We start from the raw sequence: 27,327 nt of genomic DNA, 5'->3' as shown, positions 1-27,327 counted from the left end.
CTCCCCTCCCCACTTCCCCCCGTCTCTTCGGATAGAGCAGCCGTCCTGATGGCTCTCATTATCCCGAAGAAACGAAACCACGAGAAATTGCAGGGTTTTAACTGGCAGCAAATTAAAGCACTCCACCCTCCCCTCCCCCCCCCACCCCCTCCTCCTCCCTCTCCCAACACAGCACTAATTTCATGGTAAGCTCTTTGACGCGAGTGTGAAGCCATGAATGCCTTCCCACTGAGCAAGCCTTTCATTATTTAGGAAGGGGGGGGGGGGCTGAGATTTGGTGCCGACCGATGTCAGTGCTGGAGAAAGGCGCACTTCTCCTCACCCCAACCCCAGAACTATCTAATGGTGGGTTTCTGTTACAGAACTGCTGAAAGAAGGAGTCGTACTGTGAAATTCTTGCCTCCTGGCTCTTTCCCCACCTTCCACGCACAGTTTATATCGCAATGAGTATCCCACATCGTCGCAGCAATAAATAATTAACTGTGTGCGCGCAGTTGCTTAAAAGTCATAATTTATGACCTAATTTTCTGGCCACCATTTAAAGATTTCTAAAGGGAAAACAGAGGGGGGAAGGACTTCCTCTGATTGCTATTTGCATCAACAATATAAATGTGAATGAAAGAATGCAATTAGGATTTTGCTACAGCAACAAAGAGGAAATCTGCCCTTGTGGACTTCCAAATTGCAACAAATTCCTCTAAGGAAATTACCTGTTCGCTCACTGGCGGTGTGTGATCGTCCTTTGTAAACTTGTTTTGTGTTTCAAAACATAACTAAGAAAATGATGGTTCGGGATCAGAGATTTTACAAAGTACGCTCTCTGATGTGACATTCTAACATTCTCCATTGATGGCTGAGGGTAAAATACAGAGCAGGAAGATCCAAGATTCAATCCACAACCTGTGTTGAGTTGCTTGATCTCAGCTAGGGTAGCAATTGGGGTTTTACAATTGGCCTCAGTGTTCTGATCTGGGGCGGGATGGGCGAGGTCGGGGGGGGGGACGGGGGGTGGAGAGAGTAACGAACTAGGGTTCCAGCTTCTGAATGCTATCCTGCTGGAAATTGCAAGTACGTGGACATCCAGGGGCCGAAAATCCACGTTCTTTCCCGGGCACTCCTAACATAGCACCATCAGGAGTGCAGTAGTAGTGCCATGGACTAGGCTGGGCCCTGGATATGTCAGGTCCTCGCCTTCCCAAATAGCTTCCGGGAAAGGGTGGGGGGCCTTGCTAGGGTGCAGCCTCCACCCACCCCAAAAAAGGCCATCGGCATATGGGGATTGGGGCGGAGATGAGGTTTGACCGAGGGAAGGACTCCCAAGTCGAGAGTATCCTCGTCCCTAATCTGATGGAAGAGATCCAGAATGCCAGCCAATGTCTGCCAGATATGGGGCCCACCTGGGGATCGTGGCCTCACTCACAGAGGTAACAAAATTAACGGATTTTTTGTCTCCCTTAGAAAAGGGACCAACGAGGCACTGAAGAGGAGGGGGAGGCCTGTCACACCAACACCCCCCCAACCCCTCAGTACAGGCATACTCAGCCACTGTTTGCAGCCTCCCCGTGTAGGTGGGTGCCCGAGATGAACCACTATTGGCGCAAGTCCTGCCTGGGTTATTCAAATTAGTTGATCTCCCACCTGACGCCCCACCCCACCCCAGACCCCCCCCCCACCAAACTTTGCTGATGTCAACAGCAGAGGTCACAGGTGAGCGTTTCTGAACACTTAGGCCAGGAAGAATGGCCAGCGAAGAAGTCCCAAGTGAGGACAGATCAGACCCAGTTGTGATGCCTCCACAGTGGAATAGCCCGATGACACTCACTGTTTAAGCTCACACCTGAAAAATAATAGCTACTTGGGTGAGGAACCAAAGGGTGGTCAATGTCGGCAAATCTGGCACCCTGGCAAATGTCAACGCCTTCAGGATGAAGTGGATACAAGAGAGAATTTGAGGGAGTAGGGAAGAAGGCTCCATTTTAGTGACCATGAATGAGGAGCACTGCCTCAGCTCATTATTCGCACAGACCACTGGGTAACAACTGTCCTATTCCACTTTAAGTTTAAAAAATATATTAAATTAAGTTACAAAATATGTTCATAGCCACCACCTTCTCACCTCTGTAGTAAACATCTCGGAATGGCGTATTAACGAATTCTCGAAGGTTTCCTGTTTTCTCTGCTATCTCGAGCACCATTGGAATGGTATCATTCTTTCCATTGGTTAGGTTTAGCAGTGCTTTTGGCAAACACGTCTTCCCTGTTGAAGGTTCTGGGAACAAGAGAGAGAGAAAGGGCTGTTACTCTCAACTCCCAATACACTGCAATAGACGGCCAATCAGATGTATAGATTTTATTTTATTTTCTCCTCATTCAATACATTTAGAGGTATTACGGTAACCCACAATAGTTCTGGGCCGGACAGTCTGTCTCTTTGAGTAGATTGTCTAGAAATTTTTTAAACTGTAAACTGGACACCAAGAATCATAATTTAAAAATAGAAATTAATTTACTTTTGCACTTATTTCTGTGCCTTATGAGTTATCGCTATTAAGGTACTTAAATCTTAACAACTTTTCATCATGAAACAAACATTGGCTCAAGGTCACATCCCATCTCCCTCACCCCACGCCCCTCCACCACCCACTCCACAATTATCCTGTCCCTGACTTTGCGTAAATGGTGGCAACCCTCAGAGGCAGCCCTGTGCACCGCAGACTGTAAAATGATCATCCCATAATCTGATCGTCTTGGCTTCCAGGCTCTCTTCAGTACACTTCTCTAACAATCATTGATGCTTAAGTGAAAATATTTGGTTTCCATGCCAACATTCTTGTGGCTTCCACACATCGGTATTACTGGCCAAAGTGTAGCCAACCAGAGATACAAAACCATACTTCTGGTGGCCAAGAACTGATTGACAAAATGTATTTATTTTAGGCAATGTACATACATGCTTTGTCCAGAATAACAACCAATGTCATAACAAGTTAGTCTGTTATTTTTGATCAGCCCTTGGAGTTTATAATTGTCCCTGGGAGTTTGCATCGGCCAGCTCCTCACCTGCAACATTTGTCAATTTATCACCAGTAGAATGACAATTTTACACAATCTTGCCTTTCTTATGTATCCAACCAATTCCTGAATGATCTTGTATTCTATAGATTCTATGATCCTGTATTCTATAGATTCTATGATCCTGTATTCTATAGATGCATGGGTGACCCTGTACTCTGTCGGTTAATGTGTTACTCTGTACTCTATAGACTGTATCTTACAGATTAATACGTTACCCTGTATTCTATAGGTTCTGGGTAGACTGCATTCTATAGATTCAGAGCTGACTGTCTTTTAGATTCTGGCCTTATCCTTTAATCTATAGATTCTGAGTTGACCCTGCATTCTATAGATTCACGGGTGACCCTATATTCTATAGATTCTGAGTTGACCCTGTATTCTATAGATTCACGGGTGACCCTGTATTCTATAGATTCATGGGTGACCCTGTATTCTATAGATTCACGGGTGACCCTGTATTCTATAGATTCACGGGTGACCAGGTATTCTATAGATTCATGGGTGACCAGGTATTCTATAGATTCATGGGTGACCCTATATTCTATAGATTCATGGGTGACCCTATATTCTATAGATTCATGGGTGACCCTATATTCTATATATTCATCATTGGCTCTGCATGCCTTAGGTTCATCTGTTTTTCTGAGCAGCCCTGAAACAAACCATTCTTAAGTTCACTGAAACTGCTGAGCAATCATCACCTGTTTTTGCCCTCTGCCCAATGGGACCCTGGATGATTCTCCCCATTCATGCCCCATACAACCCATTACAACTGTGTCTGAATTTCTCTTTCCAACTCTCCTCCAAATTCTGAAGTTGAACATTGAAAAGTGTGATTTAGTATATCATAGAACATAGTCTACCATAAAACACAGCATAACATAGAACCCGACACACGGCATAACACAGAACGTAGTCTACCATAGAACACAGCATAACATAGAACCCGACACACGGCATAACACAGAACGTAGTCTACCATAGAACACAGCATAACATAGAACCTGACACATGGCATAACACAGAACATAGTCTACCATAGAACACAGCATAACATAGAACCCGACACACGGCATAACATAGAACATAGTCTACCATAGAACACAGCATAACATAGAACCCGACACACGGCATAACATAGAACATAGTCTACCATTGAACACAGCATAACATAGAACCTGACATGGCATAACATAGGATATAGTATACCACACAACATAGCACAACATAGAACAGACCATACCATAGAATGTCATAAAATCCAAACCCACTAGGAACATAGTCACTGCTATCTTTTGAAGGAACACCCACTCCCCTAACCACAGTCTAAAACAACAGGGTAGGAAAATTACAGAGGACAAATTTACCATAAAACTGATTAGCAAACCCAGAATGTAACTACTGCGGTTTGCTAAACCCACTGGCAACAGAAGTTGCTCCTTTCTCATATGAATTTAGTTTTTTTTCTCAGCCAGCACAGACACACGTGTTTGGCTGTGATGCACTCCACAGTCGAATAGCACATCAACACTCAGGTGTAGATTATCGTCTTTACCGGCTGGGCATTAATCATCACCTGGACGGAGAGCAGAAAGGAAAATCTGGCGGGGGAGAATCACGCGCTCTTACAGGACCCACCTGATTTTTCTTCCATTCATTTAAAAGGGAGGAAGATGTGGCGGGTTCTGTTAGCGGCACGCCAATCCTCGCTGCCAAAGTTTTCTTTCTGCCCTCCAGGCGACGTTCAACACCTAGCAGGTAAAGGCGAAAACCTGCCTTTCACCATCTAGACTCGCGTGAAGTAAGTGGTGTCTGTGGAACCGTACCTCAGCCCTGGTCAGAGTCTTCACAAAGAGGGATTTAAGGGGGAAACATTTCCTCTCAACAAGAATCCTGAATCTCATGATTCTCAGTTTATTCCAAACTTACCAAAATTGACTCTAAACTGCCTCCATTTTGCAATACTAACTCTGAAATAAAAAATTAAAAAATACTGGAAATGACACAGCAGGTCACTCAGCATCTGAATGAGAATAAAAATTCTGGTGAGACTCTTTTATCAGAACTCCACAGAAATAATGGTCTCCCCTGAAATGTTAACCTGCTTTTGTCTTTTAGATGTTGACTGACCCGCTGTTTACTATCTGTATGCTCTGATTTTATTTCAGATAAACAGCATTCGTTGTTTTTCATTGCATTGGTTACTCATGGTGTGTTCTCGCTCTTATTTTCTCTCTTTGGGGAGAGGTTCCCTCTGTGTGCAGGGGTTGTGGTGAAATTGCAAAGGGGTCCTTTATAAAAAGGCATTTACAATCTTGCTACACCTAGCTTTCAGAGGAAACCTTCCCCCTCTGCATTTTATCTTGCACCGTGTTACATTCCAGAGACGAATCTTCTCTCCAGATGTTCGTAAGCTTTAATTTAAACGACTGTTTTCAAGTGTGAGAATGAGAATACTGGGATGAGTACTATCTCGTTACTTAAGCATTCAGATAGAGATCATAACGTCAGTGGCTCCCGGTGCAAATCCTCTACATTTAGGTTTTCACTTTACCTCGAAATTCCTCATCCGTCAGACGCTTCTTTTGACTCAGTAGAAAGACAAGTAGCCCGTCCAATCCGTTAACTGACCCTTGCGACACGGTGTCAAATAGAAGCGCCCTGTTAAAAACCTTCAGAACAGGAGGTGGTTCAGGTGCTGGCGCCTTAACCTTTGGACTGTTTTTGCTAGAGGGAATAAAAAAGGACATGAAGTGGAGTTTTAGGGGGGCAAAAAAGGATTCACGTCTAAAATGTGTTTTAGGTCACAAGTTCAAAGAGCAACTTACCCTTAAATGGAACTCATTCAAAATTAATTTAATAGTTGTTAGTTGGAAAACCTCTAAATCAATCATTCATCTTCCCCTTCAGAACATGTGCAGGAATATTTTTTTGTGGGTGAGATTTGAGCTCATTGAGGTGAGGAATGTACATACTGGGGAATGGTGTCAGCATTAAGCGTTCCCAGCTCAAGTACAGCAGGATTAGAGGCAGAATAAATCTCCCTTATTGTGCCTCAATAATCAGAACCCACCCCAATGAACCATCGTGACATTTCTGTTTCCTGCACCAAACCCGTTAGTCCCTTTTCGAGTTGGCGCGAAATTAGAGGCAGTTTTCCTTGTTGCACATTTAATCCTTTGTGAGTCGAGAGTGTTTCTTATGGCATATTTTAAATGTTAATAAATAGAACTAATTATTCTAGCCAAGAAATATTTCTTCTTTTTGTTTCCACACTTTTCTCCCCTTTTTGCCCTCTCCTTTCATTTCAGTGTTGGGCTATAGTTCCACACTGTCCAACAGCCCTTCAAGTACCTTGACCCCAAGTGGCCATTCTTCAAGTGAGAGCCTATTTAGTAAGTGTTAGCCGACTTCTTGAGAATGTGAAGGGAGCATTAGAGTCGAGCCCATTCACGTCCTCACCCAACATCTGCACAAGTGCACCTCCCAGAAAGAGTCACTGGATAGCAATCAGGAGCACTGCTGTCGGCCCCTGTAGACACCATATGGCCCTTCCCTAAAATAAGAAGAGCTGCTTTGGCAGTCCAGCGAGTTTGTAATAATATGCCCTGACTATTATATCAAGTTACAGAAACAGCCCTAGCTCATGATTTCTTACACGGTAAGATGGGCCGAATGGCCTCCTTCTGTGCTGTAAATTTTTCTATGATTCTAATGCATTTAAGGGGAAGCCCAATAAGTACATAAGGAAGAAAGGATTAGAAGGATATGCAGAAAGGATTAGAGGAAGTAGGGTGGGAGGAAGCTAGTGTGGAGCATAACCATCAGCACAGACCAATCGGGCCGAATGGCCTGTTTCTGTGCTGTAAATTCTATGTAATTCTATGAAACTATCTGCTATCTTTAGTTTATAGTATCAATGACTTAATAAAAATTTAGTCATCAAGCTTTTAATTCAGATAATTCAAGACACACAAACATCCCATATTTAAAAAGTAAAAGAACAGGATTATTGTAAAAGATGCAAAGGAGACCCATGTTTCAGAGCCATGTTGGATAGGTACCAAGCTGCCACTATTATAGAAACACAATGAGGCTCTCCCCACATCTCAGTGAGTAAATGCATCGTCCAGTGTCTTACTGAGAAATACAGACCAAGAAGATCCCAGGTTCAATCCCTGATCTAGTGTTGAGCTAGTTGATCTCAGTTGAGGCTATAGCAGTGGTACTGCAATTACCTCACTATCCCCAGGACAGGGAGGAGGAGGTAGAAAAATCAGCCAGGATTCCTGCTTCTGATCACTATCCAATGACTTCTGCTCAAGAACAGGATTATGTTTGATTACAGTCAAATAATCTGCCGATATTCACTCATACATGAAGGATGGATACTTGGGTGAAGTATTGGAGGGCAATTGGCACTTATTGAGCCTTATTTTAGCACGAATCAGCACTTTCAGGAAGGGAGGGAAGAAACACCCCAGGGTATATTAAACTGGCATCCTGCCTCTCTCCCTTCACCATTGGGACTACAGTGCCCACTTAATTTTTATGGGAGATATATTATATTATGGTAGACATTTTACCCTACCAGCTACCAGCTATGGTGTCCAAGAAGCTTTCGCTATTTAACAATTCACTTCCTTTGAAAGTCATTTCATAGAGAAGTCTGCAGCCCAGCTCACTTTGCGTTTCAGCTGGTTGGAGGACACACAGGACTGGAAAGGCAGGAGTCTGTGGGAAGGGCAGAGATTCCGTTTTGTGTTATTTATTGGCAAATATTTTATAAATTTGCTAAAAGGAGAATTGCTGTTCAGACGTATGCGCTTCATTCAGAGTACCATTGAGGTGCGAAACATTAATGTTTAAAGAAAAATAAGCACAGGAGCAGAGCAGACAGAAATTATAGTTAACAGTGTCGGGGAGGAATTGTTTAAACCCAATTGTTGAATGTCGATGTTAAGTTGGCTTTGAAGATTGTAAAAGGACTTTTTAAAAAATCCATCCTCCCTCCCTAGACTGCCAGCCCTCCCCCAAAATATTTTCTTTCATATAAATGGAGTTGAGGTACTGATCAGCCATAATCTAATTGAATGGTGGAATAGGCTTGAGGGGCTGAATGGCCTACTCCTGTTCCTATATGCATCCAGCACCACAGAATGATCTAGGTTACAGTATTTTTGATCAATGTTTTAAATGTTCCCACCTGATAAGCTCACTGCCACAGGGACAACTGGGAGTTTTAATCTTAGGTTTTATATAAAAACTAGTAACATTAGTAACTACATATTCTTAATAAGATGTTTTTAACACTCCCCTATTCACTCAATGGGCAAATGCACCGCCCTCTTACAAATTGAGTGATTATGGGGTAGGAAAGTCCCACGTTCAATCACCCATCTGTGCTGAGTTACAAACATATGTAGAGAACGGTGAGAAAAGATCATCAATGCTCACCCAATTCATTAGACAGCATGACCTTGTGCATCACCCACCCTAGACCCCAGCAATGCTAACTCCAGAGGTGGCAGCAAACTAGAGGAAACAGACTTGTGGCCAAGTTCTGGAAAACTCTGTAAAATTCCTCCCCGACTTCTTAAGCCAGTTGTGTCTGAACTGCAGTCCATGGACTGCATGCAGCCCTTGAGCCCTGGCAATCCATCCCTCAGGCTCTTGAGCCCAGCAGTCCATCCCTCGGGCCCTTGAGCCCAACAGTCCATCCCTCGGGCCCTTGAGCCCGGCAGTCCATCCCTCGGGCCCTTGAGCCCGGCAGTCCATCCCTCGAGCCCTTGAGCCCGGCAGTCCATCCCTCGGGCCCTTGAGCCCTGGCAGCCCAGCCCTCAAAGTCCAGGCAGCACAGCCCCATTTGTGCTTACATTTCTTATTTGCTGATCTGTCCTGTTTGAATTTTGTGGGTGCGGAAATTTTGAAAAGGGCTGTTCTTTGCACTGTTGCCCCATTGGTGGATAAATCCTAAATGAGAAGATAAACAACACCTTTAGCTTGTACTTTTAATGTAAAAAAATTCCCACGGAATGGAAATAGATAAAGGAATAGATGCCGCGTCATGGAGGGAGAGGTCAGGAGATGTGATCAAAAGCTTGGTTGAAAAGTGGGTTTTGAGTAAGTTTTTAAAAAGTGGAGAGAGATGTGAGAGCATCTGCAACTTGGGTTATATGCAAATTAATGAGAACCTGGATTTAAACTTTATAAGTAGTGTGCAAGGCTCCATCGTATGCATCTACGTGTTCAAGATAGTAATTAAAGGAAGCTCAGACACCTCTGCCCTAAGGCAGTCAAGCAAGTTTCAGGAGACCATAGTTACCTATGATACATCACTATGGATACCCAATATACTGTCCACAGCCCCTATTCTCCACAGGCCCCAAGTTCCTTAGGAAGACAGGACAACAGAGGAACAGACATCTCCATCCGCCCATCGAGCTGATCCCAAAGCTCACAGACTTAACTGATCTCAGCCAGGCTGCATTACAATTGACCTCAGGGTCCCTGGGCTATTCAGCAGAAAAATAAGACAGGGTGCCTGCTCCTAATTGTTATCCAGTGACCACTGTTGGAATATTTAGGCGTCTTGATATCAGGTAAGGACAGGATCGGCGCAGCTGTAATGTCTCCCCACTATCCAGTTCACACATTGTGCATACCCACTTTGACAGGGTACTGAAGGGCTCATGTGACCATACCTCAGTCTGAGTCAGTGCCCCAGGAAGGGTGTAGGGGAAGAGGACAAGATGTTTCTGCAGTAGAAGTTTAAGAGTAGGCTGTTGCTCACTATTCCAGTAACAGTCACTCTGGAAAAGTTCGACATGGAGTCAACTGCACTCTCATTAAAAGGGTACTATCTCCAGGGAGACGTGTCCAGGAGACCTTTTCCTTTCATTGCTTCTAAACACGCAGCCTCAATTACATAAATCAGGTTAATAATTGAGGCAGAAATTACACAGTGGAATTTTAATAATGAGCATGTTAATGTAGATGGGTTAATGATTTCATTAAAATAGTGGATAAAAGAATTCCTCATACAAAGAAGTTAACATGTTCATTGCTAATTGCACACAGCCCAATTTCAGCCACTTTATCAAACACTTTCATGAAAACAGTGCCCCTTAAAGTGAATACTGCTGGATGAAAGAATGTGGAGATTACATTCATCAGCAAGTTTACAGATTTTTAAAATAATTCAGAGCTGATGGGGAACATTCACCGATTAAAGAAGGTTAATTTTTTTTTCAGAATTAGATCATTCAGGGCTTCCTCATAAACCCAAGGGATTACACCCTGCCCTGGCAAAAACAGCAGACGTAACAGAACCCTATTCACCATTCAAAGCACTCAGTCTTAAAGCACAAAGAATCTGAAGGACCACTGTTCAGGTACACAGACTGGGACTTTATAACCACAAGTTCAAAAAAAAATCCCAGCACACGGTGCTGTAAGAAAATGCCTTGCTCTGTTGGAACTAAAGAAGGAAAAATATTCATTCCCAAACCACATGTATGTGTGAGCAACTTACTCAAACATCACCTCACATAGGTCGCATTCATCTGCAAGACAACATTTTTTTTAACTCTATTTTTAAAGTCTAAACCTGATATTCAAAAAAAAAGCCCAAATGACATTTAGTGGGTTTTTGCAACCAGCATCAGCCAGTGAGCTGAGCTCCTCTAATTAACTCCGTGCTCATTTCTGTGGGAAAGGGATCATTGCTGTGTAATAAGCATGGAAGAAATATGAAGCCCTCAGATTGTTAAGTTCTTTTCCTGGAAAACGCTGTCTGTCTCTCACACAGACACACAAAACAGCTATAACTTGTATTTTATATAGCTCCTTTGTTGTAAAAAGACATCCCAAGGCAAATCAACATGAAGAGATAGGAAACTGAGCCATAGAGGGAGAGATTGGAAAGAGTGACTGAGATTTGGTTAAAAAGATGGGTTTTAAGAAACTTTTTAAAAGGTGGAGAAAGAAGGGGAGAGGCAAAGGGTTTAAGAAGGAAGTTCCAGAGAATTGGGCCAAAGGATTTTGTCAGGAATGATAGGGTGAAGAGTGGAGAAATACACAAAGGGCCAGAGTCAGAGGAAGGTTGTGAAAAGAACGTAAGACTGGAGACGGGTGCAGAGATAAGATGGAGCGAGAATGTATGGGGAATTTGAAGACAAGGACAATGATTTTAGTGTATTCAGGAACGGACGGGGTAAAATTCTGTTTTTAGCTCCTGAATGCTCTTATGTGCTCACAGTACATAAAGCTCTGGACCAGGAGGCCTAAAGATGAAAATTTTGCCAATCTATCTATTTATATCTATATAATAAATATTTTTGGGTCTGTATGACTGATTGGTTCAGTTTAGGTTCATGTTTAAGCTTTCTTATTGGTTCAACATTTCTACTGTGAAAAACAACCAATTAGCTTTCACCGTGATACTTCCCCATTTCAATGTTCATAACTTGTCCAACAAACAGAAAAATAAGTTAAGTCTGAACTTACCTCCAAAGCTGAACTCCCATCTCTTCCCCTTGCATCTCCTCCATCTTCCCTAACCGCTCACCCCCAGCACCACCTCATCCACTGGGCCTCCCATGCCTTGTTTCTCAGGTCGCCTAATTTGACGGGCCCCTTGACCCGTGCTGCTATCTCACTCCCGCCCTCTTGCTGGCTCACTGACTTCCGTTCCCTGCCATTGAATAACCTCGTAGACGGTATATATTAAAATGTTAAAGGTCAGAAACACTTGCATAAAATCAAAAAAGTGATCTGAAAGCTGTAAAAAAATCTCAGCATTAACAAGAGTTATAAACTATCAAGCTTCACTCTTATGGTTTATGATGTCATCTGAACCCCTTGACTTCAATCACCCTCCCTGACTATCAATTATTCTATATATAATATGTAAAGGAATATTGTACCTCTTTAACAGAGTGTGTTACATATAATAACAACAGTTGTCTGGTATATACCAACAGGAGCATTATACCATGTGACACACAATGTGTAGCCTGTCAAAATTTATTCCAATGAGTAAATCTTTACTATTTATCGGCAGTGAGTGCATTTCTTTTAATTCTTCGCCACTGTTTAATTTATCTAGCTACTCGAGAATGTAATTTAAAACTATCCTCAAAAAAAACTTATTAGATATAGCTTTTCCTATTAGCTTCTGAACAAACCATCATCAATGGATTTGATTTGGTGGTGATGTGTGACGGGTATAAATGTTTGCTGGGACACTGGGAGAACTCTCTGCTCTTCTTCCAATAGTGCCATGGGATCTTTTACATCCATTAAACAGGCACACGGGGTCTTGGTTTAATGTCTCATCCAAAAGACAGCACCTCTGACAATGGAGCATCCCTCAGTACTACATTGAACTGTCAGTCTGGACTATGTACTTAAGGGGCTTGAACCCACTACCTGACTCAGAGGAGAGATTGCTACCACTGAGTCAAACTAACCCTAGTTACCAGTTCCATCTCCCTCCCTGGTTACTTGCTCAGACTGAACCCGATGCTGCAACATGCTGTTCAATCCTGAGTTAAGCTTTAAACCCCAAAGTCAGTAAAATAAACATTTAGATTGTTTTTGATTGTCTCAGATTACCTAGCAACCCCAGTAGGAATACTTTATGCCCTATGGATGTCAGAATTTTTCCCAGTGCCCCCACATACATTTTTTGCCCTTCAGGTATATGTATATAAACCACTATGGCAACCATCCCACTTACAGCAGGACCACAGATACCCCCTTGAACAGTATTTACCTCCTCCTCCCCCAAACTCAATCAACATGGTCTCTTTCGCTCCCTTCCCTCAAATCACAGGTTCTCTCTCCACCCCATAATACAAGATATCTCCCCGCCTTCTTGCCCTCTCAGGAGGGTCTTCCTCCTCCTCCCTTCGCACCCCAAGAGTTCTCTCCTCCTGGTCCCCTTCAGCTTTTTTCGTATCTATTATAAATAGCAGCACATTTAGCAGTATCATTCCATGTTGTAACACACCTCAAGGTAGAAAGATGTTGATAAGTCATAATACTTCACAACCACAATGAATTATCTTTCTTCCCTCCATTAGTAAAGGTGCTGACACTCCTGGACTTGCTGAGTTAAGGTTCTACAGGAGCCAGGAGCCCCCAAGGCCTAGTCCAAATAGCAAGTCTTCATTTGTGAGCCTTGACAGCAAGTATTGGTAGGCTGTTCATTATTGAGGCACATCACAACACCAAAGCACACTGCCAGCAGCTGTCACTGGATAGTGATCAGGAGTGGGAACCCTGGCTGATTTTGCTCCTCCCTAGCCCAGGACTGCAGAGCTTGATTGTACATATTGCAGTTTTTGGTAATTGGGACTGGGACCTTCCTAAGTCTGTTTGGCTTAGTGTTACACTGCGGTGCCTGTATCCATAGGGCCTTTGGAGGAGCTGCAGTGACATCTTCTGAATTGTAATATGGCGCTGTCTTAATGTACTGCAATCTCAGCTCTCTGTTACCCTGTACATAACACATTCCCAGGGCTCTGTTATTCTGTATGTAACAAACTCCCAAGACTCTGTTATCTTGAATGTAACACACTACCAGCTCTCAGTTACCCTAGCAAGAAATTTCCAGTCAGTGTTAAAGTAACACCAATTAGAAAAACTAGGCTCCTGGATGCTACACTATCGTAACTCTCTGTTATTCTGCATATAGCATACTCCTAACTCTATTATCCTGCATTTAACACACAACTAGCTCTCTGATATCCTGTTATGTCAGGGGTGTCCAAAACGTGGTCTGCAGGCCAAATTCAACCTATCAGCTCCTTTTAACTAGGTCATGAAGCCTCTGCCACTTCAAATGAACGAACTTGTATTTGCTTAGTGCTTTTCATCTCTGTAGGAAATCCCAAAGCTCTTTACGTACTTTTGAAGTGTAGTCACTGTTGACATGTAGGGAAACACAGCAGCTAATTAGATAAATGACAAGAAAATCTGTTATAATGATGTTAGTTGAAGGATAAATATTGGCCAGGACACTCCCCTGCCTTTCTTCAACTAGTGCCATGGGATCTTTTATGTCCACCTGCGAGGGCAAACAGGGCCTTAGTTTAATATCTCATCCGAAAGATGCCACCTCCGACAGTGCAGCACTTCCTCAGTACTGCACTGATGTGTCAGCCGAGATTATGTGCTGAAGTCTCTGGAGTGGGGCTTGAGCCCACAACTTTCTGACTTAGATGCAAATTGTTACCACTGAGCCAAGGCTGGCACCTTTAACCTTTGCATGCTCATGATTTACGCTTCATGCATGATTTATGACTCAGCTCTTTCAACTCCTCAGGCCTAGAGGAATGGAAAGGCTGCTCGCTGATTGGTAGATTTAGACCCATCAGGAATTGGCCTTTACCAGTCCTCCAAGACCTGGAGGTTTAAAGAGCTGAGGCTGAAGGTTGCACGTTTTCAAGCTAAAAGAGAAAAGCACTGGAATCTTTGGTGTACAAGGAGTCCTGCAATTTTGTGTATGAGCTTGGATTTTTTTTTGCATGAAAGGGATGCTAGATAAAAACATGAGGAAGAAAGGAATAGGAGGATATGCTGATAGGGCGAGATGAAGAGGGGTGGGAGGAGAATCATGTGGAGCATAAACACTGGCATAGACCAGTTGGTCCAAATGGCCCGTTTCTGTGCTGTACATTCTATGCAATTCTATGTAAGCTTGCAATTTTGTATCTGGGGAGCTTGGATTATTTGTGTATAGAGCTATTCAAGCTTTGTATCTTATAGATTTGATTTTTGTGCAGGAGGCTTGGATTTATTTGTGAATGGGGGACTTACATTTTGCATCAGAGGGCTCACATTTTTAAGTATTCACATGTGTCCCACTCACTGGCTGTAACATGTGCATCTAATGTCCAACTCCAAAAGACTGGACATTGCTGCTGTACTGTTGATTGTTATCCCATACATAACACGTTCCTACTCTTGGTGATCCTGTGTGTAATACACGGCCAGCCCTCGTTCAAACTGTTGCGGGAAGTTACGACATTTCTCGTGAATTCTGTCTTACTCACTCTTTGGCCGGTTTCTTCTTTTTCCGCTTGTCGTCACTGCCTTGCCGGTAGGACCCATAGTCAAAAAGCGAGTCCATAGGGGCCTTTTTAGGAGCGGGGGCCATGCTGGGCATGGACGAGTCGTAGATGGAGGACTCCAAAAGGTCTATCGGATTAGGCATTCGGTTTTTAAATGCCCCTTGGAATTTGGATCTCAGGTTCTGTTTATTGGTCTCCCCATTTTCTCGGGCAACCGGCCGGGTCACATCAGCAGCAGTACTGCTCTCATCATTCTCAAAAAGGTTAGCCAGCGAGGACAGAGGGAAACCATCCTCGTTCAGGTTCTCCATGCTACTGCTGTTCAGTTTCCCAGAATCCTTAGCTTCAGTCTCGGCCATCTAAAAGGTAAATGGTAGAAAACAGATTTTGCTGTTTTTCAAACAATGAAAATTAAACTAAATCGAATCAAAATGACTCAGAAATTAGCATTCTGATTGAACAACAACCTGGATAAAACGCTTCAGCAGCCATACAGACCAAGAAGTTCCCAGCTTCACTCGTTAGTCTGTGCTGAGTAAGTTGATCTCAGCCAAGTCAACAGTTAATCACACTCTAACTTATTTTGGGTCACTTATAAAGACTGCGACAACACTTTAGTAAAGTCACACTCTCCATCTCTCCCTCCCAAAGGTAGAGAGCAGAAAAGTCAGGCAGGGTTCCTGCATCTTACTGCTAAGCACATCTCTAGAAAGTGAAGTCATCACTGGGTCAGAGGAAGCAAATAGCACCCTTCGCCATCCAGGCTCTCACATGAAGAATAATCACTTGGACAAGGGGCTGGGGGCCTAGTGGACAAATAACAGCAATTTATTTCAACTGCAAAATTTTAGAAGAATGCACTGGGAATATGAAGGCATTTTTGGCCCAACAGGGAAGCCAGTTAAGTACTTTTGAAATTAGTCATTAGTCATTGTTGTAATGTCCTGGTGACAGATTAGCTTTTGTTCCAGAGTTAGGCATTGACTGATGACAGGCCTGCTCCTGCCCTGGCGACAGTCATGCTGCTGTGCTGGTGACCGCCTTGCTACTGCCATGGCAACGGTTATGGCGACAGGTCCGTTCCCTTAAAGGAACTAAGAAACATCCCTCTTTCCTGCTGGCATCACAGCAAGGCCCTTATGAGCAGATGCTGAAGGCACATAACATTTTTAATGTTTCTTGCACTTTTATTAAGTCATACTCTAATATAATGGGGCACTTACAAGAGTGCAACAATACTTCCTTTAATAAAGTCACCTTGTTCAAATACAACGCATTCCACAAGTGTACTTCCATGAATTAACAGTCTTTTATCTTGGGTATAACATAAAAGGGAATAGACATCAAATGCACTGCAGCACAAAAAAGTGCTTACATTATTTTCAACAAAAATTGTTTTATCGTTACATTAATAGAACAGTTTAGGACAGTATTTTAGCTCTAATGTAACATACTGTCAGGCTTCTTTAACTGTTTGTCCTGCATGACCTTGTACCCAATTTGGAGTGCCAAATCCTGCATTATATGCTGTTCCCCTATTGTTTCATGTTCATGAGGTAGTGGTTCGCAAAGTTTTTTGGATCAGTAATTGGTTTTATATGTGGGACTTTTATGGTCATGGGACAAACAGGTCATTTTCAGGTTGGCAGGCTGTAACTAGTGGGGTTCGGCAAGGATCGGTGCTTGGGCCTCAGCTATTTACAATCTATATTAATGACTTAGATGAAGGAACCAAGTGTAATGTATCCAAGTTTGCTGACAATACAAAGCTAGGTGGGAAAGTAAGCTGTGAGGAGGACACAAAGAGTCTGCAAAGGAATATAGACAGATTAAGTGACTGGGCAAGAAGGTGGCATATGGAGTATAATGTGGAGAAATGTGAGGTTATTCATTTTGGTAGGAAGAATAGAAAAACAGAATTTTTTTAAATGGTGAGAAGCTATTTAATGTTGTTGAGAGAGACTTGGGTGTCCTGGTACAAGAAACACAAAAAGTTAGCATGCAGGTAAAGCAAGCAATTAGGAAAGCAAATGGAATGTTGGCCTTTATTGCAAGGGGGTTGTGGAGTACAAGAGTAAGGAAGTCTTACTACAATTGTACAGGGCTTTAGTGAGACCTCACCGGGAGTACTGTGTACAGTTTTGGTCTCCTTATTTAAGAAAGGATATACTTGCCTTAGAGGCAGTGCAGTGAAGGTTCACTAAATTAATTCCTGGGATGAGAGGGTTGTCCTATGAGATGAGATTGAGTAGAATGGGCCTATACCCTCTAGAGTTTAGAAGAATGAGAGGTGATCTAATTGAAACATATAAGATTCTGAGGGGGCTTGACAGGGTAGATGCTGAGAGGTTGTTTCCCATGGCTGGAGAGTCTAGAACCTGGGGGGCATAGTCGCAGGATAAGGGGTCGGCCATTTAAGACTGACATGAGGAGGAATTTCTTCATTCAGAGGTATATGAAACTTTGGAATTCTCTGCCCCAGAGGGCTGTGGATGCTGAGTCGTTGAATATATTCAAGGCTGAGATAGACAGATTTCTGGACTCTAGGGGAATCAAGGGATATAGGAATTGGGCAGGAAAGTGGAGTTGAGGTCGAAGATCAGACATGATCTGATTGAATGGCAGAGCAGGCTTGAGGGGCCATGTGGCCTACTCCTGCTCCTATTTCTCATGTTCTTATGGAATATTGCAGGAAACCATTTTGTCATAATCTGAATAAAGGCAATCAATACCTTACAATTAGTGTCTATTTACGAACAGATACGAATTTCAGGAAATGAAATGTAGACTGGTCTTCCAATACTCATTGTCTCATACATGGTTAAGGTACTGGGGGGGTAGAACACTTGTGGGTGATGGAATGTTGTGTAGCTTAAGTTATAACAAGTATGTGCCTCACTGCACATTTACTGTAACTAGTTGGCATAGGCTCATCTTCAGGATAGTTTTGAGTTGTCAGGTTTTGCTAGTTTTCTAGATTGGCCAGACTCGACCATACTTTTGCAACCTCCTCCAGCCCTACTCATACTCTCAGCTCTTCTGACTTTGGCCCAATGTCATTCACCCTTTCCCCTCCGCTTCACCATCAGTGAGAGAGCCTCCAGACACCTTGCCCTGCACTATGGAATTCTCGTTCCAAACCCATCTGTCTTGCCCCATCTCTCCCCATTCTTCAAAAGCCTCTGTTAAACCTACCTCTTTGACCACACCTTTGATCACTTACCCAACTCTTTTTCCTACTACTGCTGGGGTCCATTCCCCCACTCAAAGAAGTGTATTGTGATGTTTTCCAAGTTAAAGATGCTATATAGTGCAAGTTGTTGTAAAGCAATTTTTTATTCAGGGAATCTTCAACAGTTCACAGCTTACAACCTCCAGGCTCCTAACCAATTGATCTAGTCCATATCTAGATGGTTCTAACTCATTGATACATTATCAGATATTGATTATTATTACATTCTACAAATGTACTTCTCAAACTGACGTTTGTATCAACTGTTCTTATTAGGATTGTTGGGGGTGTGGGGGGGTGAGGAGGAACATGTCAAGTGCTCATGATGACAATGGACGTAGCTAATCCCAGTAATTACCAGACTGTGCAAAACTGGACACGTACTCCATACCTTCACTACCGATTTCATCTCCTTCCCCAGCCACTCTCTCAGGCTGAACCAGACTATTCTCCACCTCCACCACTTATTCGACCCTAAACTGAGCTTCCGACCACATATCATCTCCATCAACAAGACCACCTATTTCCACCTCCATAACATCGCCCACCTCCACCCCTACTTCAGCAAAACCCTCATCCTTATCATTGTCACCTCCAGACTTGACCATTCCAATGTTCACCTGGCTGGTGTCCCATCCCGCATCCTCCATAAACTACAGCTCATCTAAAACCCTGCTGCCTGTATCCTATCCCTGATTAAGTCCTGCTTGCCCATCACCTCTATCCTCACTGACCTACATTAATTTCAGATTCACCAATGCCTCAAATTTAAAATCATTATTGTGTCTAAATCCCTTCATGGACTTGCCCCTCCCTATCTCTGTAACCCCCTCCAGCCCTACAATCCCCTGAACTTTCTGTCTGACCCTGTCTTTTTGTGAATCCCTTCACTCCACCATCAGCAGCCGTGCCCTCAACCGCATAAACCCTGAGCTCTAGAATTCCCTTCCTAAATCTCTCCACCTATCCCTCTCCATCTCCCTCTCCTTTAAGACACACCTTAAAATCCAACTCTTTAACCAAGCTTTTGGTCACACCTCCTAATATCTCCCTCTTTGGCCCGGCATCCATTTTTTGATTACAACTCTGTGAAGCACTTTGAGGCTTTTTTTCTTACATTAATGGTGCTATATAAATGCACGTTGTTGTTAGTGTTGTACTGAAGAAAAGGAATGTATTTAAATGGTTATAGAATATCATTACAGCTGTAAGTGCCATATCCATCGAGGATATGTTTATCCCTGAGTGCTGGAATATTCTGGAATTAACCCTTCCCTTGCAGAAAGACCACAAGGAAAAGTTGTACACTACATGATAATTACAGAGTAGCAAAAAAGAGTAGATTTGAAGTCCAACACAGTCTCTCTAAAGTAGTCGGGAAGCTACAAGCACCAATACCAACATAACCTACAATCCCTTCCAGCACAGGTTTTCAAACTGGAGTCAGTAAGGGGATGTCAGCGGGTCCATGAGGTTATCAGATTTCTGACAATCTGGGGCACGCTGTGCACTGGAAGCACAATGTTTCAAGAGTTCTGTATGCTATAATTTAGGTGTCAGCAATGGCTGAGGGTAGCACTCTCGCCTCTGAGTCAGAAGGTTGTGGGTTCAAGTTCCAATCCAGGGACTTGAGCACGTAATCCAGACTCACACTTCAGTGCAGTAGTGAGGGAATGTCGTCTTTTGGATGATGTGTTAAATGGAGGTCCCATCTGCCCTCAGTCAGAGGAGGTAAAAGATCCCATGGCACTATTCGAAGAAGAGCAGGAGAGTTTTCCCGGTGTCCAGGCCAATATTTATCCCTCAACCTACATCACTAAAACACAGGTCATTTATCTCATTGCTGTTTGTTGAACCTTGCTGTTTGCAAATTGGCTGCTGCATTTCCCCTCATTACAACGTTGACTACACTTAAAAAGTATTTCATTGGCTATAAAGCGCTTTGGGATGTCCTGAGGTAGTGAAAGGTGCTATATAAATGCAAATTCTTCCTTTCTTTATATTTTTCTGTATTTGTTGAATTACTAGTGTGTTACTTCTACTGCTGTGCAATAATTAATTTGTGCTCTGTTACCCCAGCACTGTAATCCTATTAACACTGCTTTTCAGAAGTTAGGACAAGGGTATCTGGGAATGTATTACTATTTACAGCTCCCCCATCCACAAAAATGTTTGAAAGACTTGGCCTTAGAGTACACCATCCTGGAACAGATTCTCTACCCAGTGCTATTTTGGCATAGTTCATACCAGGAATCTAGGATTGCATACTACGCAGGGGGAAGATGTTTATTCTCTTGCCTTCTGCTCTTCTTCAAATAGTGCCATGGGATCTTTTACCTCCTCTGACTGAGGGCAGATGGTCTGGTAAACCTGAGGCAATCCGTGCTATCTTTCATCTAAACCTAAAATAGGAATATTGAAAGACCAAGGCATGGAAGAGATCGATTTTATTCCTACCAGTGATTCAGCCTCTTGTCCAGTGAGAGGAGTGCAATCACAATTGAAGTCAAGATTGATGGAGAAGTGTCGCTTTACACCAGAATACTGGCCCAGTAAAGTTGCCACCCATCCATTTTTGGAACAGGAGGCCCTTTACTTTGAGTGGTTTTTCTGAAAATGACTTTAAAAAAAAAAGTAAGCGAAAACATGGAAAGTTAAAATAAGCTGTCCAATCTTTTCACTGCGTCAAGATACAGAGGCATTAGAAATTGAGGTTTTCAATCCATTTTCATCATTAGCAAAGAAACATCCAAACTCAAATCATCTGCCACTGTCTGGATTTGAACTTGGCAAAAGATAGCAACCCAAGCTAACAACCAGTCAGTTGTGAAGACTCTGGAAGAGACATCCAACTCAAATAAACAAAAGCCTTGGGTTGCCAAGAGCACCATTTCCACCAAGGGACATCCAGCCTCATGACCCACAAATCCCAGGTTGTCATGGGTTACTGACCACACGGAATATTTTACCTCAAACACCTCTTTTGATACATTTTCTATTCCCCCTCCCCCACACAACACAGACTACTTCCTGCCGATGAGATGGTAGCTTCCCCTCTCCCCTCCCAACAACTTGTTGGTATTGCCCTGTTTCTCCCATTACTGGGAAGTTTTTGGCCCAGGAAATTATAATGATTTTTATCTCCCCATGTGGAGCACACTGGCCTAGACCTAATGTGTGCCCAACTTTAGTAGTCACATTGGCTTCTTTACTCCCTTCAGTGTGTATGAAGTGTGATTGCTCAGCCTCTAGTGAACGGCTTCACTCATCCAATATAGGTATTTCTGATGCATCATTGTGTTATGATTCATCTTTATACTACGCCCTTATTGTTATTACTGCTGTTGTACTAATTTTATTATTTTTCATGGGATTGTGTTTTTTTAAAAGCAAAGAATGTAAGGCCACGCTTGGCGTACTGCATACAATTCTGGTTGCCATATTACAGCTAGGTTACAGCGGGCAGAAAAGAAAACCAAACTGACACCAATCTTAAGGCATCTGAAGTATCAGGAGAGGTTGAAGAGTCGGAGAAGAGAAGGCTCAGGACAGATATGATTCAAATATTCAAGATTCTTAAGGGAACTGATAAATTGAACCCTGACAATATGTTCAAGAATGCCACAAACTCTGGTACCAGATAGCACTGGCTCAAGCTTAGAAGAGGGAAGGTGCACAGATAGTTTAGATTTAACTTCTTTATATGCGGAGCATGGTGAATGCGTACAGTCCAGGGGAGGCAGTGGAGCTAGATAGTGTGGAAAAATTTAGGAGAGAATCAGATGGAAATTTGATTGAGAGGTACTAGTTTTTGGGAATGGCCAGATGGATTGCAGAGTCTTTTCCATTCCTTTGTTCCTATTTTCCTTAAATAAAATGTTTTTTAAAATATCTAATGGCAGTCTACCTTTTAAATAAACATTTATAAAACTGAAATACTCTGTTTAGTTATACAATGCTTCATCCTGTCAGCTTCTGGACAGTTTCTTTTAGAATATCACACATGCAGAAAAATTCCTGATTGCTAAAGGACCTGAAGCGGGATGTGAAATTAGTGCCAAAGCTCGAGGGATAAAAGTATCTGAATGTGTCTATAACATGGAACTAAAAAACAGGTCAGCTTAGTAAATAGACTAAACTTCATAGCAACACAGGAACAGGAGTAGGCCATTCAGCCCCTCGAGCCGTTCCGCCATTCAGTTAGATCATAGTTGACCTGAACCTCAAACCCATTTACCAGCCTTTGCTCCATATCCCTTGATACCTTTACCTAACAAAAATACCTTTTTACCAATTCTACTTTCTTTTCTACTTTGAGTGAGGGGAAAAGGTTCAAATTGCAGGACACCACCAAAGTTTAGAGAAGATGAAATATGTCAAGAAGCAATAGTTAAGTGAGACCAACCCTGTGTTTTAAAAGCCTGTGGATTTTAGAATGATGAGAAGCTGAAAGACATAAGGAGCCCCAGAGTTTTCAGTTCCTGGCAAATAATTAGTTAGAGTAGGAGATGGTGCAACAAGTCATGGTTTCAACACAGTGAGAATGCTAGCTTGTAGGATGACTTATTTCCAACATAGCTAACTGTGCACGGACTGGGAACTTTTTGGACTGTATGACTCAGTTCGGCACTGGGGAGCCCATTTACTAACTAAAGAGATTTTCTTCTAACTCCTCATTTTAATACAGTTTTTTTTTAAATTTACTTTTTCTTTTGAAGCAGAACTGAATGATAGTGATTATCAGTATCTTGCTCAGTAGGTTAAAATTGAGGACAGTCAGACGGGAGTCCTTCTATGAAATCAGCTTTCTTTAATTAAAACTTCCTGAATATCCACTTACTACTTCATTTTAGTTGTACAGTACAAACAAATTGATAGTCTCAAACTGTTACAGTCTGTCGGTTTTGTACTTATATATTTCCTGATGATGTACTATTAATTTCCACTTTGGATTTCTAGTTTTCAAAGCAATAAACCAACATTTTTTTCCTCATCAATTTCTTAATTACTTAATTATAAGTTATTTCTTAAATTGCCTTGCAAGACACATTTTCTCTACTCCTTTCCACTAAGTATTGACTCCTTGCACAGGGAAGGTTCTTTGGGTGGAGGCTGTCCTCTGATACCTAGGAACATAGGAATCGGAGTATGCCATTTAGCCCCTCAAGCCTGTTCAGCCTGGTCAAAGCGGTCACTCTTCATGCCTAGACAGGTGAGTGTTAGCAGGCTATTCCTCCATTTGGGCATCCAGCTAAACCCAATCCTCTCCTTACTCAATATCCAAATGCATGCACTTTCCATTAAGAGTCACTGGACAGTGTTTGGCAAGTGGGAAGCCTGACTGATTTTATTCCTCCCTAACCTAGAGCACTTAGACCAATTAGAGTACCCCTACTACTGCCTAGGCTGTGGTCTACTAACTCAGCACCAACCAGGGATTGAATCTGGCACCTTCCTGCTCTGTGCAGCATAGGTATTGCAACTCACCTTTCTTAAAAGCCAAGGTCACAGTGATGATGCAGTTGTTATGACTAATTTATTACTTTTACAGTGGGGAAAAGGTATTATTGGATCTGTATTGGGAGGGGATACTTTCAGTGTAATATACTCCCACACCTACTTTATATACCAGAATTGCTTAGAACCATTCAAACCTAGTGGGATTAATCTGACCGCGGATTGCTCCTTGTTGTAGATTTTTGTTTCAGCAAAGAAACACTCATCTACCTGTCAGTAGTCACAGAGGTGAATCTTTTTCAGTCCTAGCCACCAAGCTGTTGATGATGTTTAAAATTCAGTACCACCTGGGTATTGCTGTATAGACCACTGCCAAAGCTGTTGTTGGGAATGAGATGGGTGCTCCAGATGATTCACCCATCAATTATATTTCTCCCTAACCTGTGTTACTCAGATCACACTAATTAAAGCACATGCTGCTGAAACAAGAACATCTTCTCAAGTTTAAAGACAAGGCTTCCAATAAGAGTCGCTGTAGTTACAAATTCCTTTACAAGAGCTTCCTTATATTTGCTCCATTATTCCCATAGTGAGCCTCTCCTCATAATCGTCAAGCACTGGGCAAAGGAGAGGTGCTTCTCTGCAAATGGGGGGGAAAAAATCAAAAACAGAGTTGCTCCGGACCACTCCTGTCTCTCCTAGCAACCAGTCGCAGACAGTCACTGTTACAGCCTGACAGAAGTTAACATTACCAACAATCTTTTTTTAAAAACTTTTTTTTGGGGGTGAATTTTTACAGTTGGAAAATGGGACACTTCAGGCACTCATTGCCGCTATCGTACATTCCCAAAGTGTCAGCTTGACTCAATCGGAGTCAGAAGGTTATGGGTTCAAGCCCCACACTGTATATAACTTACGTTAACACTCTGATGTAATACTGATGAGATGCTGCCCTTTGGAAGAGAGTTTCAACCAAGGTGGATGTGGCAGAGGAGCAGGAAGTACTCATGGCCAACACTCCTCCCTCAATCAATACCGCTGGTTATTCATCTCATTGTTCTTTGTGGAACATTACTGGCACAGAATGGCTGCTAGATCTACCCACGTAGCAATAACCACAGGAGTGGGCTTGACTGTGATGGCACTTCCATCATCAAATAGCCTGCCAACACCTACTGGTCTAGGCTCCCACTTAAATAACGGGCACTCGGGAGAAGTGTTGGAGGACACCAGCTGCACATGGAGCCATAACCCAGCACAAATCAGCGCCTTCAGAAGGGAGGCAAGAATATTATCAAGAAAACACTCTTCTGTAAGGAATATCTCTTGGAACAAGCTGAGGAACCCGCTCTGGCCTTGTTCCTCGTCTCAGTTCAATTCTCTCTCACACCACAGTTAGTATATATGACATTGGTGTGAAATTCTGAGAATAGATTTTCACATTCAAATGAATTCAAGAATAATTAAATGAAAAAAGTGCTAGAGATAATTTTGACAGTGTTTGTGATAGACTTCCACCCCCCACCCCCGACAACTCTCCACCACCACCAGGCATCATCCTTCTGTGTACCACAGAAAAGTAGCTTTTAATTCTGATCCAGTGCACTAAAGATTACAGCAGAATGCGAAAATCAGCATCAAGACTGCATAATGGAGGAGATTAAGCTCTCCTCTCCTGGTATACACAGAAGAAACAAAGGGCGAGGGAAAGGAAGAGTAAGAAAGAAAGAACAAAAACCTGCAAGCTTATTAGAGTGTAACTGAGAGGGCAGAGAAAGAATTAGAGACAGTACAAGAGAGTGAGAAGGAGAAAGAGAGACAGTAAGAGAGAATGAAAGAAGAAATGAATGGACGACACCAAAAGAGACAGAAAAAGAGGGTAAGAGTATGGAATGAGAGGAATAGAGATGAGCAGGAAAGAGATAGAGCAAAATTATTGTTGATACATTAATGGGAAAATTTGAGAATATATAAATATATACGTTTGAGATGGTCAAGATCCTCTGTGACCTGAACTCGTGTGAAATGAGCAACATTTACTGGAAGTTTCTGTGGGGTTTGTCCTGTTCCACTATCGTAACTTCTGAGGAAACTCAGTTTAACCGCGTAAACGGGATTTACGGCAAACTGCCGCCAAAATTATGGCATTGGAGCAGGAGAATCCTCAAGGAAATTCCCGGCGATTGTTTTCAGTTGTTGTAGTAGTGCACTATATAGACCAGGAAGGTTACAAGTTGTCCTGGTTTGCCATGGCCACTCTTCATGTGTGAACTTGGACAATGAGTGTCAAAGCCCAGCCTGATCCCATCACCCACACATATGCATTTCCCAGGATGAACATCAATACCAGCAGATCTGGCTGATCTCTCCACTCCCTAGCCCAGGGACACTGAGGCTAACTGTAGCACTCTTACTGCTGGCCCGGCTGATCATCTAACCCAGCACAGATCAAGGCTCATAGCTAGGACCTACCTGATCTGTACTGCACTAGGTGAGATTACTTAACTGAGCCATGAAGGGCCCCTAAATAAATATTTTTTTTTAACAAGAGGAAACCTTCTGGGGCAACCTTAACTCCCGTGTGCCTGGGGTGTTATTTGAGGAACTCCAGACACTGAAGAGTTAAGGGTGCCTCAGAAGGTCAATGCCAGGGAATGAGGTGTTTACAGAAGAAGTACAGTCCCCCGTATGAAACTACAGCCACACGTCAGTCGGGGTGGCGAGGGTGCTATTGTGGTGTTAAAATTTGATGAAATCCTCCGTCCATGACGTACACACATACCAAAAACAAAAAAAGCACAAGTTTATTAAAGGGTACCGCATCTGGAGGCTATTTCAGAGAAGGCGTGCATTTCTGTAGGGCAAGGGTGTGACGCACTCATGTGGGGTCAAGATGTTCCTTCGGCTGAAGCCAGTGGTGGCCACACCCAGACAAGTAGCTAAAGATAATCTCAAATCTTTCAATTACAATATAACTAGAAGTGTATGAATAACCACATCTTTGAAGATACATTCCTACTCTGTACACGCCAAATTCTGGGATTGTCTGGGATAATCTTTTTGTTTTGTTTTCGTCTTCCAGCTTCTCTCCAATTTACGCCTCCTCTGCTACCTTGAAGATGCAGACTCGTGCGAGGGTACGGTTCTATAATCAGCAATTTCTTTCTACTACCTCACACAAATACCCATTCTTTATGCCTGGTTTGTCCCTTTAACATACTGAACATAAACTGTCCCTATCCCAGATTCGTGGGGTGGGCCGGAGTGCAATCTGTATTTAAGCCTTTGTCACTTCCTTCAGTTCGTAGGCCCGGGGGTTGTACAAACGCAGTGCGCATTAACTTGCCCTGTAATTGCGGTGACAACATTGCCTCTGTTTACCACTCCTGCCTCCCCCATCTGTTTGAGAGCTTATCACATACATTCTAAAATCACCATAATGCAGTGCCCCTCTCCCCATCCCACCCACCTACACCTCTCGTT

General features: G+C 42.8%; 1 protein-coding gene across 1 annotated transcript in view; it reads right to left on the bottom strand.

Moving 5' to 3' along the window:
• trpv4 (transient receptor potential cation channel, subfamily V, member 4) overlaps nucleotides 1–15,514 on the bottom strand; it is a 68,337-nt gene extending 52,823 nt beyond the window's left edge. The window contains exons 1-3 of the mRNA XM_068006260.1: nucleotides 15,138–15,514; nucleotides 5,630–5,802; nucleotides 2,117–2,269 (exon numbers count right to left, since the gene is read on the bottom strand). Of these exons, the coding sequence (XP_067862361.1) occupies nucleotides 2,117–2,269; nucleotides 5,630–5,802; nucleotides 15,138–15,514 (703 nt within the window). The remainder of the gene's footprint in view (nucleotides 1–2,116; nucleotides 2,270–5,629; nucleotides 5,803–15,137) is intronic.
• Nucleotides 15,515–27,327: the final 11,813 nt, after the last annotated feature.

The sequence above is a fragment of the Heptranchias perlo genome, chromosome 25 (assembly GCF_035084215.1).
Source record: "Heptranchias perlo isolate sHepPer1 chromosome 25, sHepPer1.hap1, whole genome shotgun sequence".
NCBI lineage: Eukaryota > Metazoa > Chordata > Chondrichthyes > Hexanchiformes > Hexanchidae > Heptranchias > Heptranchias perlo.
This window is presented reverse-complemented; position numbering and strand designations above follow the sequence as displayed.